Below are 17,906 nucleotides of genomic sequence, written 5' to 3' on the forward strand. Positions count from 1 at the left end.
GGAAAGCTGGGTGTGGGTTTAGTTTGAGGTCTGCCTTCCCCATATATGGCAGTAGTACAATCTCTGAAGAGATGTTTTCTTCTGATAAAGTTTCCCTTATGGTTCTAGCGGCTGTTTTCACTATGCTTCCAGTCCAGATGAGGTTTGCTGAGGTGCCAGCAATGACACACACCCTGCCAACACTCTCCTGACTGTCCCAGGCTCACAGACATGTCTAAACAACTGAGGCTGGGGCTGAGATTCAATCTGAGTCTGGGATTGCCGTCTGACCCAGGGAGAAAGGCGAGAATTAGTGTTTGGTGACAGTGCAGACAGGCTGTTTCAATGGGGCCCTTTATATGAAGGTTTGCAAGTTCAGCACTCAAATGGTTGTTGTTTTTTTTTCCTTCAGTATTTGGCCTGCAGTTAGGGTGGTCAGCATAAGGAAGAAGTGTCTGGGTTCCCTGCTGTGTGAGTAATATGCTTCTACAAGATACACCTTTGTACAAACATCATTTCAACAGATAAAAATAACTAGGTGCTTCAGAAATGGGAACTTCAAAGGCATTTCAAGCACATTATATACAACTGAAAGATGTAAAGAAATTGGAGGCACAGAAAAAACAAATTTTATAAAAGTGGGGGATTTAGTCTTTATAAAGAAAGATGAAAGAAAATGGTGCATTTAGGCTAGAGATGCCAAAGGAAGAATTTAATGAATTGTCAAGCATATGAAGGGACAATACATGATCAGTAATAATGAGCTTTCATCTGCTGCTTCTGAGGACTCACTAAAAGGGAAAATTTAAATCATGACAAGAGAATTGAAGACAGTCAGTGCTAGGATCTGTTCCCACAAGAAGGACTAGAAATAAAGTTCTGTCTGTGTAGATTAAATAAATAAAAGGCAAATCTATCAAACCCGAGAAGACTCAGTTCTACTTAACTTCAGGATAATTGCCACTTCTTAGACAATCACTCTCTCTGAGGTCTTATCCTAGCACTCTATGTCATTGCAGTTAATCTTTTCAACCACTGTGGGTGGCGGATATCACATCCTTCATTGTCACAGCTGAGAGAGCCCAGGCTCTGGGTGGTTAAGTGTCTTGTCCAACGGAATTGTGTAGATGGTGGTACTATAATGTCAAATCCGTGTCCTTCTGTCTTGAGAGCCCATTTGCTGCAGCATATAGCTTCTTTGATGAAATAAACTCTATTTCACAAAGTCTTTCTTTTGTTAATTGTTCGACAGTTTATATTTCTTGTATCCCCCTTTTCAAATAAAATAATCTTAGCCTAATGATCGGATTAGAATGAGCATATGGCTATATCATCAACCTCATGCACGTCTCTGTGCATACTGGACTTTTGGACTTTAGGCTATATTAAAATTAAATGGGAACAAAGGTCAAAGGAAAGGAAAGGGCATGGTATCTCAATTTCTATATTCTGAATCAAATGTAATAACAACACTGTGGCAATGCATAGATACACACCCATGTGCACACACTGAGATATAGGTAAGGAACGATGCTTGACCTTATTGAAGCAAAAAATATAATTAGACTGTAATCAAATCCAAATTGACTTACAAGGACTGGGAAAGTAGTATGTTGCAAGGAACGAGTATACACTGGTAGCAGAACAATTACTTGACCAACAAATCAGACATTAAAGTTGGTTACATTTATATCCACTCATCTTGGTTTCAGACTTTCAGAAAGCTCAATGTCATTGCACAGTGTAGACAGTAAACTCCCCTTGAGGGCTGGCCTCAGTGATCTTTGGAGTACTTTAACAAAGTGCTGGCCCATACACTACATTTTTCCTGCAGAAACAATGATGGATCGGTTTAAATATTGACTCTTGAGTTCTACTCCAAGGTCATTGGAAGTGTGATCCAGGCATGAATCAACATGGTCCTCACGAGATGGAAACATTGACAACCAGAGCAGAGGGCAAATGTACAAACTCAGGAGAATCCAGGAATTGTGCTTAGAATTATGTTAGAAATATTGGTATGTATGATATATGTGAGGATAAAGACTTTTAAATACAGGTATAACATAGTTAAGAACATCCTTCTGAAAGATTAAGATGGAAGTAAGGTATATGGCTCATCTATCTACTTTATCAAGGGAATCACAAAACCTTTCCCTCTAATTCAGTGCTTCTTAACTCTGGTGACATATTAGAATTACCTTCTTCTGGGGTAAGATTAAGACCACCATGAGAATTCCAATGTACATCCATAGTTGAAAACAATGTGGTAGATATATATCACAGTTGTCTACTCTTCATTATCGATTCCTCAGATTATGCAAGACACTGCCCTAGACCTCTTCTTCCATTATCCCACTTAAATACTACAACCATTTTCCTTACTGTAGAGACTGTTAGGCAGGTTGACAGTGGTCAGGCAGCTAGAAAAGAGCCATACTGGGCTGAAACGGAAGCATTATGATCCCACAGGCTGTACTTAGGACAACTCTGCATTGTGATCCCAGAGCAAGCGACCTCCTTCCATGTTGGAAAGGTTACTCTCCCAACCTTTCAGGCCTCTCCTGTATTATTGCCTCCCTTTACTACAACCTGGACAAAAGAGCCACTGAGCCCTTTTCAATGGAACCATGCAGTGCTCTTGCTCACAAGATTCCACTGGTTTCCCAGGGCACTAACAACTTGCATGTTCTAACTTCTGTTCTTCTCCTCAGCCCCATCTCATCTCTTGCCAGTTTCAGCCACAGTTACCTTATTCCAACCACAGTGTTCCTCAGACTCTTGGAATGCTCCAAGCACTTCCTTTTCTGGTGCTTTAGAACCATTTTTCATCACTGTCTGGAATTCTCTTCCCCAGGCTCTTTGCATAGATGGCTACTTTTCATCTTTCATGTTTGAGTTTCAAGATTCTCTATCCAGTGCCTTACTCACAACTAAGGCATAAACCTCTGAATTTTAAAATATATTCTTTTATTTATTACCTTAATAATATTTATACTGTGTATATTTTCTTGCTTATTTATTTATTTTTACCTTCTCTGATGAAATGTGAGCTCTGAAAGGGAAAAGAATGTATCTTTGCTATGGCTGCATAGGTTGTGTCCTGACCCAGGGTGACAAAACAGAAGGTATAGAAACTTTCTGGAAAATGACAATAGAGTGTCCTAAGTATGGGGTTCCTTTTTGTAATTCATGGAAAGATAATAAACAGTCTAGCAATATCTCATATGCATTTATTATATGCATAGCCTCGGGCATGGTTTAGTTTTAATTTAGCACATAGGAGATGCTTAATACATTCATTGATTGCGTGCAGCTAAAGAAGAAAACATTAATTTTGCTACTGGGAAGGACTAGAAAGGTCTGTTGGGAGATTTGGTAATTTGAGAAGAGGCAACAAAGGACAAGTTAAGGGTGATTGAGTGTGAGCCCAGGAGCCTAGAAAGGAAGTACAGTACCACTGTAAGGCCCAAAATAGACACCAATGAAGAAAAGACGAGTCTGAGGTGATGATGAGTCCATTTGTTATATAATTCAAGAGCATTTCTATCAACAAAGACTGAGAGACTGAACAGATATTTTGATTTTTCCTAAATTCTGCTACTTAGGATGGCAGTATTCAGATCCTTGGGATATAGGACACTTACCTCTGCATACTCGGCAGCAAGAATCTGGAACAGAGACTGGGAATGCACAGGTCAGTTTGGGGCAAGTCTTGAGACCACAGTATACATTCCCCTCCTGCCAAGGAAAAGGAATGGGAGAATTACTTCTAGATGATGTGAGCTAAGTATTTGTCAGGGATTACCTCAGTAGTAGGGATATAGTGGGGACTCAGAACATGGCAATGCTCTCTCTTTTAGAGTTAGTTTTAGACTCCTCTTCCATTTCACTGTGCACTATTTCATTCCTAGCTCTTCATGAAAGAGATGAACTCTCCAAAGAGTTCACAATCTTTGTCAGGTATCCTGGCTCAAGGAAAGAGTGTTCCTGGAGGAATGTTGCCAGCATCTCGAAACCCTCACAATCTTCTTCCTCTCTCTTATTTTTACCATTTCTTTGGTCCTTGTCATAGCTCAAGCTGGCTGTAGAGAGTGGATGGAAGTGAGACTTTGTGCTCTAGTCACTATTTTAAAAAATCACCAGAGTCTTCTTTCAAAACCAAAAAGACAGGGTATTTTTATTTCCAGAGCTCAGTCCCATGCTAAGTAAAGGAGAGGAACCATTTCACTTCAGAGTTGTATCTGTTATTTAAATGAATCCAGTTTCCTAAAATTCTACCTTTTAAATGTTATCCCTTAAACTTTGTGGTTGGTCCTTGGATACACGTGCTACTAAGCCTAGAAAGGCCATTAGAGAGAGAAACAGTGCCACAATAATATTCTCCCACATTACTAAGATACCTATACCGTGTTTTCCCTAAAAATCCCAACTGGAAGAGATTCTATCATTTCCCTTGATTATCCAATGTTTATTGCCTCTGCTGATTAGTAAAGATGTTTCTAAGTTCCTTCCAGTTTCATTTTTGTTTATCTTTTTGTTGTCATTTTTGAGGCAAATTCTTTCTGTGAAGCTCAGCTTATCCTCAAACTTGAGGTAATCTTCTAACCTCGCCCACTAATACTTTATTTTCTTAAAAGCATACTATTTTACTAACCCTGAGAATTTCATACATGCATCTAATGTATTTTGATCATATCCAACTTTCCCCTAATTCTCCCCAATTCACTCCCATCCCCAACCCCTCCTAATGTTTTGTCCTTTTTTTTTTGAAAGCCACTGAGTCCATTTTTACTATTAATATATACTTAAAGGCATAGGGAATATTTTCCCTGGAGAATGAGTCACCTACTAGAATCCATGTCCTTAAAACTGATGCCCCCATTCCCAGAGTCCACTAGCTCTAAGAATCCATTGATTGTTCCTCTTGTTCTTCATTCTACATATGTACTCTATTTTAATGTTTGGTCTAACATTCTCTGTACTGAACTATTAGGAATGGATTTAGTTGCTATACTTTATTTATAAATCATACACAGTGACAGAGCATTGGAATCATTGTGATCAGACATTAACATAATTCTCTCATTGCAGAAAATTGGGAATGACTACCTATTAGTAATAAGATGAAAAAAATACTGATATGTTCCAGTGATGAAGTGCCCTAGAAATAGGATAGGAACAAAGAGATGCCCAGTATTCTTGCAAACTGGATCAAGTGGTCCTAGAGCAATAGTAGTGTTGTACCTATGGCATCACTAAGACTTCAATAGCTATGAATCCTTTAGGTGAAGGGCTAGGTGGTATGAACACTTAGGAAAAGTCCATGCTGATTAAATCAAACAGCTCGTCTTTGCTCATTTCAGCACTCTTATGGCTGTAAGCCTTGGCTATGATTGATTTGGACCTCCTTGACAGTTGTTGCAAACTTGGACAGGCAAAGAGGCTTAGAATTTCAACACAACTCATTCAACAATTCAGACACCTTCTAGTGTCAGCTTCAGTGAAAACGCAGATGCAGAGGCAGCTATTTCCCTTTCTGGGTACGGAGTGGCAGGCCATTGAGAGGCAGGGTCTTACCGAGCAGCTACACTGACTGCACTGATTGGGTTGCCGGTTCTGAAAGAGCCCTTCAGCTATGAACAGTTCTCCATGTTGGTAAGTGGTTCCATTGTATTCGCATGACTTGCTGGTCACCTTATTGTTCACTGGTGGTAAGGAGTCTTCTGGAACAGAGTGGAGGGGGAACACAAACAAACAAACAAACAAACAAGACATATCAAGTATTGGCATCACTGCAACAAACTTCATCATTCTCGATAGCAGGTGGGGCAGTACTACAGAGGGAGATAAAACACAGTCCTTGCACCAGAGGTTAAAACAGCCATAGAAAAATCACAGCTGACCATCTAGTCTTAGAATTCATTGAACACTTGCTATGTGCCAAGCACTACTGTAAGCAGTAGAGAAATCAGGACAAGGCCTTGCCTTAATAGAACTTATGCTAGGTCCAGCATGGATAAGATATTGACTTCCCTAAAAGGAGTCCATACTACCATACTACTAGTATTCGGTATTCTCTTAGGCCTTCAGAAGAATCATCAATTGTCTGTTGTAACTGGTCCGGAAACAATAACCCTTGTAATGTTTTATATAGCTTCTCATGCATTAACTTCCACTGCTCTCTGTGGTTGTTACTTATTAATTCCTTCACTGAGACAACCTTCTACCTTCACTCTTTTCTACCTGCTGAAGTCCTTGCCTATAAAGGTTCAACTCGCCTCTCTTTTTCTCTGCAAGGTTGTGCAAAGACTCCAGCTAGCCCTGTGGACCTCTCAAGGCATCTGATGTTTAAAGCACATAATCTGCACCTTGAATGTTACTGGAATGTGTGTCTGTGGACTAGGGTCACATAGCAAAGAGGCTGCAGACACGTTATTGAAAGTGAGATTTAGAACCACCTATGCCAAGCATGTTAGGTTCTTACATTCATTTCTCAATGAAGAGAAGCACATCATGAGATTGACTTACCCGAAGTAACAAAATTAGTAAACAGCGAAAAGAAGACTCAAAATACACTGTCCTGAAACTAAATTTCACCTTCTGTTAGCCTATTTATATGTGTGTATGCATTATTTCTTGGATACTGAGTCAAAATCTTTCATGTATTTCTACTTGACAGAGTCTAGCATACAACTGTCATAGAGCAGAAAATTAATTCACTCAGTGAGTGAGCTTACAGGGAATGATCTCTTCTTTAGTATATTCTGTATTGCATGAGGATGTATGCTCTTGATCTCTGTCTGTATCTGCCTCTGTCTCTCTGTCTCTCTTTATCTCCGCCTCTCTCCTCATATATACATGCACACACAGAGAATATACACTAAAATAGTAATGATTATATTCCAAGGTCACTAATCATTGATGTATGGAACGTTTTTGCTATAGGATGGTGGGAAAGGTGAAATAACAGGAGCTGTGGGTTTCTTTAGAGAGAGGCTTAGGGAGTAGGGTGATTTTATCGGCAAAGAATACAAGGAGTAAGAGTCCACTTTATGTGGATAAATTACACATCACTATAACTGTTAAGAACAAACTGACATTCGAAAGATGTGGTAAAAATGATAAAGGCTAATAATAACAATGCCTGTCATCATTATCATAATATAAAAATAGATAACATTTATTGAGTCCTAAGTGGACATTATGCACGTGGAGTTTTTATGTACATTATTTCATTGTTTTCACCCATAACATTCTGATGTATACATGATCATGCCAATTTTATATAGGAAGAAATCAAGAATTAAGAAATTTAATGACTTGAGTTTGTAGCATAGTTCAGTGGTAGAGTGCATGCCTTCAAATTTGATGTGCGGCACCACAAAAAATACTTTATTTGTCCAAGGACACACAACCTGTGGCTGGCAGCACCAGGATACTGACTGATATCTGATTCTGAAATTCCTTCTTATTCACTACCAAAAAAAAAATGCCAATCACTTAAAACCCATGGCAAGCAAAGGGTCATTTAATTAAAACAAGACCACAAACCAACAAACCATGAGAACTATGTTGTCTTACTGTGTCCTAAAATGCCCAGAAAACTGCACTTTTCATCAACTTCAATGATTTGGCTACAAGCTCAGTTTTCTACTTTTCTGTATAAGTTGATCTGACCTTGACTTGTTCTCCCCTCCGATGTTAATTACTTATCCATGACCCTTAGAGCATGTCAGGATAGTTTCTGAATTTTTGTCTTAAAAACAAGAAAGCTTTAAGAAAGATTTTATTTCATAGTAATTGACTTTCTGTCTGGGCCATGAGTCCCTGGCCCTGCCCATGTGTGCATACAAGCCGACAGCTGCAGCTGGCAGAAATGAGTGGAACTCTTTGGGGGAAAGGACAGGAGCAGGGCCATTTTCCCCCTGGGCTTTAATTATTCCAAATCTCAGCATTTTGTGGTAAAGGAAACGTACAATGACCTACCAAACAATATTTGCCATGACTCTCACAGAAGCTGGCAGATCTTTGGAACACACACACACACACACACACACACACACACACACACACACTCACTCACAAAACCTTTGGAAATATTTACCCTCGAAAGAATGTGGCTTCATTTTAACTGGGCCTTCAATGGCACCAGTGGCAGGGTACCTGCGCGGATAAGTTTCCTACTGGATGTATAAGCTTTACAGTCTCCTTTGCAGTCTTATGAGTAGTGTGGCACTGGAGTCTACTAATCTCCTCAACAGAATATGGGGCGGCAGCAGAAGACAGGGGAGAATGGAAATCAAAGCAAATGAGAGAAATAGTCAAGCTTCCACCAATTATTAAGTTACAAAACGCTCGCAGTATCTTTTGTTTTACTCTTCTAATATTCTTAATGGTTTGGAGGAGAGAATTGTGAAAATGAAGTCACAAATAACCCCAAAGTATTTGACACATGTTACAGAGCTGCTCAGTAGGAGAGTACACTCACAAATAGTTTTTTCTGCCTTCCAGTGTGCGTTATTTTCACAAACAGGTGCTAAAGTCTTAGGATGGCATCTATGAATCATAAATGGATCCCACTATCAATTCCTTGTCATGTTGCACAAGCCACTTTTCCTTGTTTGTGTTTTTTTCTATCTAAGAATGGGGCACATGTCTCAAATCTCTTCTTAAATCTTTATACGGCCAACACAGCATGCCTCCCAACCACATAAGCAAGAAAAGCCACCCCAGTCTCTATCTTCTCCTTTCCCAGATTTTCTGAGGTGGCTGGGCTTTGAACCAACTATCTTTGGAACATATTCAGTGCTCCTAGCTGAAAACTGGCAGGAAATCAGTGTAAACCCAAGCTGGCTCCAGGACCCCTCAGGAGAATACTACAATAAAAGTATCCAGGCTGCATAGCTTCTAGTCTCTCTATGTCCCCTGTTTCTACTTAAATTCCCACAAAACACTATGAAAAGTAGTGGAAAAAAGACACCATGAAGAAATCAGACCAGCATTGAGACATATTGTTACAAATGGGCTAGAAAAGAAACCATTTCCCTTGCGTTACACAAGGAATGACCTTATAAATGAACAGAGCTATATTTTCTGAGATGCTTAGAGAAGACTTCCTTACCTTAAATATTTATTACTACTTTTGCTCTTACTGAAGTCTAAAATACTGCTATTGGAGAGTTATCCTGCTGCCTAAGTGGTTGTCACTTTGCAGTTAGATTTTGCAATCTAACAGTCTTTCCGGGGAATCAAAACCTTCCAGAACGAGGTAAGCTTCAGGCGGTTGTCACATGTCTAGGAAGGCTGAGACTTATAAAATTCTGAAAAGCCCCTGCCCCGTTTTATTTAAACAGTAAACAACTGCTGGAGGAAGAGATGCTGCTGACCACATAGTGGCAGAAAAGGGATTCCTGGACTTGCTGCATTGCATGCAAGTTTTGCAAAGAGATCCAAAGATGTGGCTTTGGTGAGTGTTGTCACCCATGTTGCCTTCGTTTTTTATTGTTGATTTTTAAGATATATATTACCAATGCCTTCAAGGCATCTCTGCTCCTGTGAGTACATCTTCACCAACACTCCTGTTAGTAACCTCAGTGAGAACCATCAGTTGATCAAGTTGAACTATGGTATAACTGGTGCTGAGTTCCACTGTGGGTTCCTTTTCTGAGGCAGATAGATGTGTATGCATTGAATCTTCCTAGGAAAAGTCTCTTAGGCAAAGGCACTACCATTGATATCTTAGTGAGAATAATCGGGTCATGGTCTTTTATTTCTTTTATCCTTTGTCTTTGTCTTCAGAGTGCCTGGAAAATGTTACCCAAAACTCTGTAGTACATCATTCTTTTCCTGCCTGGTACTATTGTTCTCTGAACTCGCTGGAAGTCAAATCCTTCATGCTGGTTGCTCTCTTCCCTATTCTCCTTATCACTAGGCTGCTCTTCTCTTACTGAGGATATTCTTTTTTTTTTTAAAGATATTTTCTTTATTTACATTTCCAATGCTATCCTGAAAGTTCCTTATACCCTCCCCCTGCCCTGCTCCCCTACCCACCCACTCCCACTTCTTGGCCCTGGCATTCCCCTGTACTGGGACATATAAAGTTTGCAAGACCGAGGGGCCTCTCTTTCCAATGATGGCCGGCTAGGCCATCTTCTGCTACATATGCAGCAAGAGACACGAGCTCTGAGGGTACTGGTTAGTTCATATTATTGTTCCACCTATAGGGTTGCAGACCCCTTCAGCTCCTTGGGTGCTTTCTCTAGCTTCTCCATTGGGGGCCCTGTGTTCCATCTTATAGATGACTATGAGCATCCACTTCTGTATTTGCCAGGTACTGGCATAGCCTCATATGAGACAGCTATAACAGGGTCTCTTCAGCAAAATCTTTCTGGCATATGCAATAGTGTCTGGGTTTGGTGGCTGATTATGGGTACTGAGGAAATTCTTAGCTACCCAGAAAAGGCAGTCTCTAGGTCAGGAGACATGCAAATTCAGAGTGTCATGAAATGAGTACAAAGCCTCTTAGGACTTCCAAAGATTCTTGCTAATCACAAGGACCAGGGCACTCTTTCTGTTGCCCTTATTCTCATTTATACTCTATTTGACATGAGTGAGCTTGAATATAACTTCTGCTTTTGTGATATTTCACTGATACAGTAGCAGAATATATTCAGGCCACTTCAGGAGGCAAGATGTCAGGGTAGAGAGAGAATATGAAAATGAAAAGACTTAACAGAGATTATGAAAAAAATAAGAAGGTATAAAATGACTATGAACTCTATACTATATTTTTGCATTAGATAATATTCTTTAAAGAGTAGATACTCATATTCAATTCTATTCCTTAAGGAAAGCTATACAAGAAAGCCATAATACTTATGAAGGAATTATGTGTTGTGAAGAGATAAATGATTTTATGTGGGATAGTCTGAATTAAATATACATACATACATATATATATATATATATATATATATATATATATATATATATGTGTGTGTGTGTGTTTAGATATACATAGATATATAATCATATATAAATAAACTTTCATATGAATTCAAGTTCTTGAATGATACAAATCTATTTCTCATTCAAAGATTATTTTAGAGACAATGTTTCTAAAGATTCAATTTGAAGGCTATGGGTTAGATAAGATAATCATTTGGCTCTTTTCCAAGATTCCATAATTCCATCCTATAAAACTGGCCACTTATAGCCTAGCTCTATTCTTACTTGTGGAAAAGATAAGTACACTTTTGCAGTCTTAGTTCAGCAACTGGGCATGTCTCCTACCCCCCACTAATTCAGCATCCTTAGGAAAAGTGTGAGTTAGGGCTATTCCATGTGCCATTGTGTAAATCTGAGTGGGTCTATTAAGTCTTAGTCTAAGTAGAATGAAAGACACAAGTAAGGATACTTGTAGGAAATAAGCTATAACACAGACAAAGTGATAATGTAGTGAGAGGAGGAGCAGAAGGATATACATTGTGGTCAGGTTAAGTGTTGATAGCCAAGTTGGGGTTAGTATTTGTCTCTCTGTGTTGGCTGTGTTTTATGCATGCATATGTATGTGTATGTGGGTATACACAACTGTGTGGTGGAGTAGAGGCCAGAGGAATATGTGCTATAGCACTCTGTCTTCTTCCCTTGAGACAGGTCTTTCATTGAGCCTGGAAGTAGGCTGACAGCCATCAGTTCTCTGCTATCCTCCTGTCTCTGGCCCCAACAGCCCTAGAATTATAAGTGTTTGTGACCACAAATAGCTTTTTAAGTAGAGCTTTTAGACTTGAACTCAGCTCCTCTTATGTTTGTGTAGTAAGTGGTCTTACTGGATGAGCCATCTCCCCAATTTGACAAATGTAATTTCTGTCCCCACATTTGTTTTCTGGCTAAAGGCACTTATCACACCCACATTCTAGATTCTGCTTTGGATCACTAGAGTGCTCAAACAGGAGGATTTAAGGGTCAGAATAGCCACAAATGTATTTGTCACTGTGGGTGGTTCCCACAGCCAAGGAAGAGAAACAAAATTGAATTTCTCATTCCCACCCTCTCAATGCACTCAAGCTATCAATTCCAATGCCCTTTCCATCTGTATATCTTGGGGAATTGCTAAACAAAGATGAGTATTGATTATGTTGAACTTCATCTTGTTTATAATCAGTATCTGAACTGCTTTCCAGAAAGGCTTGCATGAAAATGGTCAGTTTAGGATTCTGCTCTATTTCTCCATTTACCTATCATCTTGCTTCCCTCCAATCATGATCAAGCTCTCATCTCACCTCTTCAGAGAAGTCTCACCTAACTACTTCTTCACTTGATGTGCACGGAGGTGAGTAGAATCAGAAGCCAACAGGGCAGACTGCCACTGATGTTTCTAATTAACTAATTCCTTTCCAATTGTCTTTTAAGACCTGCTACAGATCGAGAAATCTGTGTCTACTATTGTCTACCTGGCCAAAGCCCTTGGCTAAGCAGGCCATAATCCCTAGTGGGGAACCTACTACCAGTGTTTTGCAAAATGAACATGTTGCCAAACAGCCTAATAAATACTTACGTTTATCCTCATAGATTAGTTTTGTTTTCAACTTTGATAAGAGAAGGCTTTTGATGGTTTTGCTTCTGGTTGTATAGTAGCATTACTGGTAAGTGACTGTTGAGTGCTTAGCTCATAGGGACATGTATATCAACTACCCCTCAAAGGCCTAGGAAACACCATGGAAGATGGGATGGGGAGTTTGGGTGGATATGATCAAGTTATATAGAAACATGAAATTGTCAAAGAATACATAAAAGTTTCTTTAAAATGTATAAGTGAGTTGAATGTTAATTGTAGTATTCAACGGTCTGAGGTAGGAGGATTGTTAAAAGTTTGAAGCCAGACTGGGCTACAATAGACAGTTTAACACAAGCCTGTTTTGAAGTGTTAGAAACCTCTTCCAAACCAAGACAACAATAACAAAAAATACACTAAAGGAAAAAACTGAGTTCCAAAATACTACATTTATGACTCCACTTCTATAAAATGAATTGAAAATATCAATCTGAAAGGACAGAAATTAAATTAGTAGATGCCAGGACCTGGGGATAGGAGCCAGAATATAGTATCTGTTAGTAAGTATGGAAGCTCCTTGGGCAAGATGAAAATATTCAGAAGTGAGATAATTGTGTTGGTTTCAATTAAGGATATGTTAACACTCATTAGACTGTATATTTTAAAAGGGTGAATTTTATAGTATGTGAAAATATTTTGATAAAAAAATGGTACTGAAGAAAACCTATGTGCTGTACATGCTACAATGAAGACAAATGGGTGACAAAATGGGACACTCCCTAGTGACAGAGAGGAAGTGAAATAGGATAACATAGTAAAATATATGGAGTCCAGCCAAGGATAGATGGGGGGGGGGGGCTGGCGTCCAATCCTGTGCCATAGTTTTTTCCCACTGTCCCCAGTATCTGCCTTGGGAAATGGAGTACAACTGATACAGTGCTGAATTAAACAAAGAGACTGATGCAGGGAAGATATTCCTACATGGAAAGTTTCAAGAGACTCTGTGTGCACACCTTCAGCAAGACAAGTGGCCTCTTAGCTCACACCCCAGGCCCAACCCCCCAGTGGGGGTCCCAGGCCAGGAAATTCCTGGAGCAGATTTGGTAAATCACTCTTCAGTTAAACAGACAGACACAACACCCTGTCCCAAGCAAGAAGGTGCCGAGTGAGGGGAAACAGTCCTCTGCTGTTGCAGCTGGAGAGAAGAGCAGGAAAGAGGGCGCTGAAAGCTCACACCCTGCTTAAATCCCACTTCTCCCCTCCTCATCCGGCCTCCATCTGCAGGTTGTCTTTCACCCCATTCCTGTCCGTGCTTCCGCTGATGTCAGGCAGTAGCTGACCCTGCCTGATATGCCTTCTTGTCAGGCAGAAGGCTGAGAAGGCTGGAAGCGAGAGGTGTTTTCAGACTGGGCACAGATTTGGGCTTTGGTGGCATCTCAGGTGTTCCGAGTTTGGTTTGGGGACTGGCTTGCTGAGTGATGAGGCTGCTGCAGCTCTGCCTCTCTGGGTTCTGTTTCGAAAACTTTGCTGTAACTGTATATGTACATTTGTGGAGGGGAGTTATGGTTTACTTGTTTCCACATGGCAGGGCTCATACTATGCACAGAGACTCTTTTTTTTTTAAAGTGCTGGAGTTCAGTAAACCATACCAACTGCCCATTGACTATGGTTCCCTCCACTTTATGGACGGCACTTCATCTGAAGGTAAAGTGGAAACCAGGGACTGAGTCTGTTCTAGCAGACCAGATAAGAGTTGAGAGCCTACTATTTCCCATTCAAGTTCTGTTAGATCAGCAAGGGCGCCTGTGCTGGTGACTTGCGGCCTTCCCTGTAGCAGTGAGGGCCTGGCAGGGCTACTGCTCATCAACTGGCTTGTGGATGAGCACCCAAAGGCAAACCCGCCCAGATGGAGGAGCATCCCAGCCAGTGGCATGACACATATCTCAAATGCGCTTCCCCTGAGGATATGCCATTGAGCTGAAGAATGCTCTACTGGTAGGCCCCTGTTCCCTTACACCTCTTGCCAACTCTGCTCTGACTCATGCTAGAACCAAACACCCCCACAGACTGCCCTTTGCTTATTCATATCCTCCTTAGCCCTTAGGGTCTACTAAACTCATTTTTTGATATCTTGCAGCAATGCAAATGATCTGTCTCTTCCTATTCTTCCTAATGCACAACACGTGGTATCAGGTGCATGGGGGGGGGGGCATGCACACACGCCATACTGTACATATAGTGGAGGTTAGAGGACAATTTACAGTCTCTGGGGAAGGAATTCGGGTTGCTAGGCTTCATTGCCTGTGTCTCTAGTCTCTATGTGTGATTTCACAGACCACAGCTATATTATTTTTGAAATAATAACTACAAAGAAAATATGGCCCACGTCTTCTCTTTCTCCATCTCCTGTTAGCTTTAGCATGGAAACGAAATAACACGAAGGAACAAATATGGTATGTGCTTGAATGTACAAAGTCCATTTTTAATTCAATTAAGGTGTAAACATACACATCCAGGCGCCAAATGGCTCTTCATTTAAAACTCAAATTAAAGGGGTAAATCATGACTTCCAAATGTCATTATGAAGTGAGTTGCTGAAGCTTTGAGTGTGTGACAGCACATGTATCCTTCTGGGAAAATGGTCACTGGGTTGTTATCAGATTCAGGTTATTACATGATGCAAAAGAGGAGCCTCCAGTGCTGAAAAAAGAAAGCTTGGGTGCTTCAGTAGTACCAATCTCTGCACTAGACTTGCTCTACATTCTCTGCATCCTCAGTGATGCACATCTGAGAGCAGCTTTGTGTGGGCTGAGGGCATTTACTGATGGAGCCTCGTCATAGCTCAGGCTTCAGAGGGGACCTCTTTGTTCTTCCCTGTCCAGATTTCTTCCACTTTGCTCATCAGCTGCATTATTCAGCTCATGAACTAATTTAATCTCATTACACAAATCTCCGAGGGTTTCCTCCCGGAGGAAACTGGAAATCCTTTTTCTTTTGACACATGGAAGGAAAGCCCCAAGATGCAAATGGGACACAGAGCTGTAGTGCCAAAACAAGGACTAGAAGTCAGGATCAAAAAAAAACAAAAAAACAAAAAACAAAAAACAGGAGGGCTGGAGACAGTCCCCCAGAAGCCCAATCCAACAACTGAAGCAGTTTGAAACAACACCAATTTGTTTTCAGAGGCTAAATTTTCCATCTCAAATGGTCATCTGCCCTTGTAATATGTAGGCTAAAAGAGAATAAACAAACACAAACAACAAAAAACCCTTTCTCCCGTGAAAGTGGCAGTTGCTTATTATTGCTTTGTTTGTTGCTAAACTATGTGTCTTTATGTCTTCTAACTCTCAAGAGGCATCTTAACTGCCGTAGCAGTAGCAACGAAACTGTTAAAGCTGCTATGCATGATTTGTAATTGCTAATGACAGGTTTGTGGTAACATGTGTCACTCTCTGCCTTTCTCTTTCCCCCAAATAAATTCCCCAAATGAGTTCTACTATTACTCCGTTAGTTCTAATCTTTTGGGAACTGGGGATTTTTTTGGAAGGGTAATGCCCCTTTGAAATGGACAAATTAGTGAGTACCCTCAAGCAGCAGAAACAATGTGAGGCATCTGGATGAGACAGTGGGGAGTTTGGTCAGGCATTCCTTTGTATTGCCTACAGCAGCATTTCCCAAGTCTGCTCTACAGAGCACTAGTCCACAAGATGTTCTGTGAAAACAAGATTCTGGCCATTAAATAAAGTTGGGGAAAGATTTATAATATAGGCATCCCATGTCTCTCTCATCCTGTTAAAGGATCTCAGAAGTCTCACAGTAAAGAATCAAGTATGGTCACAACAGAGAACATTTTTCTGAACTCCTGTGCTCAGAGCATCCAAGGAACACCCTCTGGGAAGTACCACTGTATATCAAATCTAACATCCAGACATTATGAGAATCTGTCTATTTATCATCTCTTATAAGATCCCGCTTCTCAGCATTAGTTACCCATTTAACTAAGACCTAGCATGTACCTCTAGCAACTCCTGTGTCTTTTCCCTGACCTTTTTATTTCTACTATGAAGCCATCTAAAACAAGAGAAAAGGCCTCCCCCCTATGAAATACTGTAGAGTGTTAATGATTGAAACCACAGTTTGGTCCTTACAAGGATAGTGCAATGACATCAGACATCAGGCACCTGGAGATACTAAGATATCAAGTCCAGCCTTTTGTAGTTCTTGTGGATATGATGAGAAGCCAGAGTGAAGTGATTAAAACAGGGAAGCGATCTAGTGAGATTTTGTAGTTTTGAGAAAGTGTTCTGGGATGACTGGAGTAGAGAAAAGGAAGTTGGAAGCAAGACCTGTCTGAAGATGGTTGAAAAAGCTTATTGTTAGCCTATTCCTTACTAAAGGAAGAAAAATTGCAGTCAGCATTCAAGAATTATTGGGGAAAAAAAGTATCCCTAAACATGCATTTTGTTCTGTTTGGTAAACTCTAAGCATCAGCCTTCAGAAAGTAGTCTGTCCCTAGAGGTCATTGGCAGAGGTTACAGAGAAGGAGATGGCAGGTAAAAGCAAAAGCTGCAGGCTTCAGTCAGCTGGAATAAGGGGAACACTCTTAGGAAAATACAGTGCCTCTCCTTCTAGACTTAAAAAGAGGGGCTCATCTCCCATGTGCTAGAAATACCAGCCGAAAAACAGCAGTGGTGGCGAGAACTTTTAATCTCAACAGAGTCAGGTAGATCTCTGTGAGATCAAAGCCAGCATGGTCTACAGAGCTAGTTCTAGGACAGCCAAGACTACAAAAAGAAACTGTGTCTCAAAGAAGAAGAAGAAGAACAACAACAACAGCAACAGCTAACAGCAGAAAAGAGAAAGGATCATGGTTTCCCTCCTAAGAAATTCCTTAAGGATGGAAGCCAAAGTGAGAACTATAGCGGGGGCGGGGGGGGGTAATTTAGGTAACAGTAGACAACACAAGGAAGGGGAAAGAATGGGGTTAGGATATTTAGGTGCAAAAGAACTCCACTACTGACTGCTATGAGATACAAAGGGTAAAACCAACCTACCAACCGACCAAATGAACAAAAAAAAGATTAATGAAAAATTTCAGTTTGAAAGTGGGAGTTATATTTAGATGCTCCTATACTGTCACATAGCCTCATGCCAACAGGAAGAAGAAAAGGTTACTGCAGGAGTCAGATCTTAATCAAGCAAACAGGCTGCATGGTTACCACTGAATTTGCCAAGGCTAGAATAGCAATAAGGTCTGATTTTGGTTTTCCATAAGTAATTTCTACGAAGAGAGCAAGGATTAGAGTTATCTAGGAAGAATGGGTTCAAATTCCCCTCACCATACTATGTTTGATTGAAAATCACTTCAAAT

The 17,906-nt window shown here is 40.4% G+C and overlaps 1 protein-coding gene across 7 annotated transcripts in view; it reads right to left on the minus strand.

Annotated features, from left to right (window-relative positions):
• The window catches only part of Chrdl1 (chordin-like 1), a 108,590-nt gene that overhangs the window by 36,689 nt on the left and 53,995 nt on the right, over positions 1-17,906 (minus strand). For 4 of the 7 annotated variants that reach the window (XM_017318643.2, NM_001358592.1, XM_006529001.4 and 1 more), the window contains exons 5-6: positions 5,560-5,705; positions 3,627-3,720 (exon numbers count right to left, since the gene is read on the minus strand). In XM_017318643.2, coding sequence (XP_017174132.1) covers positions 3,627-3,720; positions 5,560-5,705 — 240 coding nt within the window. The remainder of the gene's footprint in view (positions 1-3,626; positions 3,721-5,559; positions 5,706-17,906) is intronic. The other 3 variants (NM_001114385.1, XM_006529002.4, NM_031258.3) reach the window with 1 other exon arrangement.

The sequence above is a fragment of the Mus musculus genome, chromosome X (genome assembly GCF_000001635.26).
Source record: "Mus musculus strain C57BL/6J chromosome X, GRCm38.p6 C57BL/6J".
NCBI classification, from domain to species: domain Eukaryota; kingdom Metazoa; phylum Chordata; class Mammalia; order Rodentia; family Muridae; genus Mus; species Mus musculus.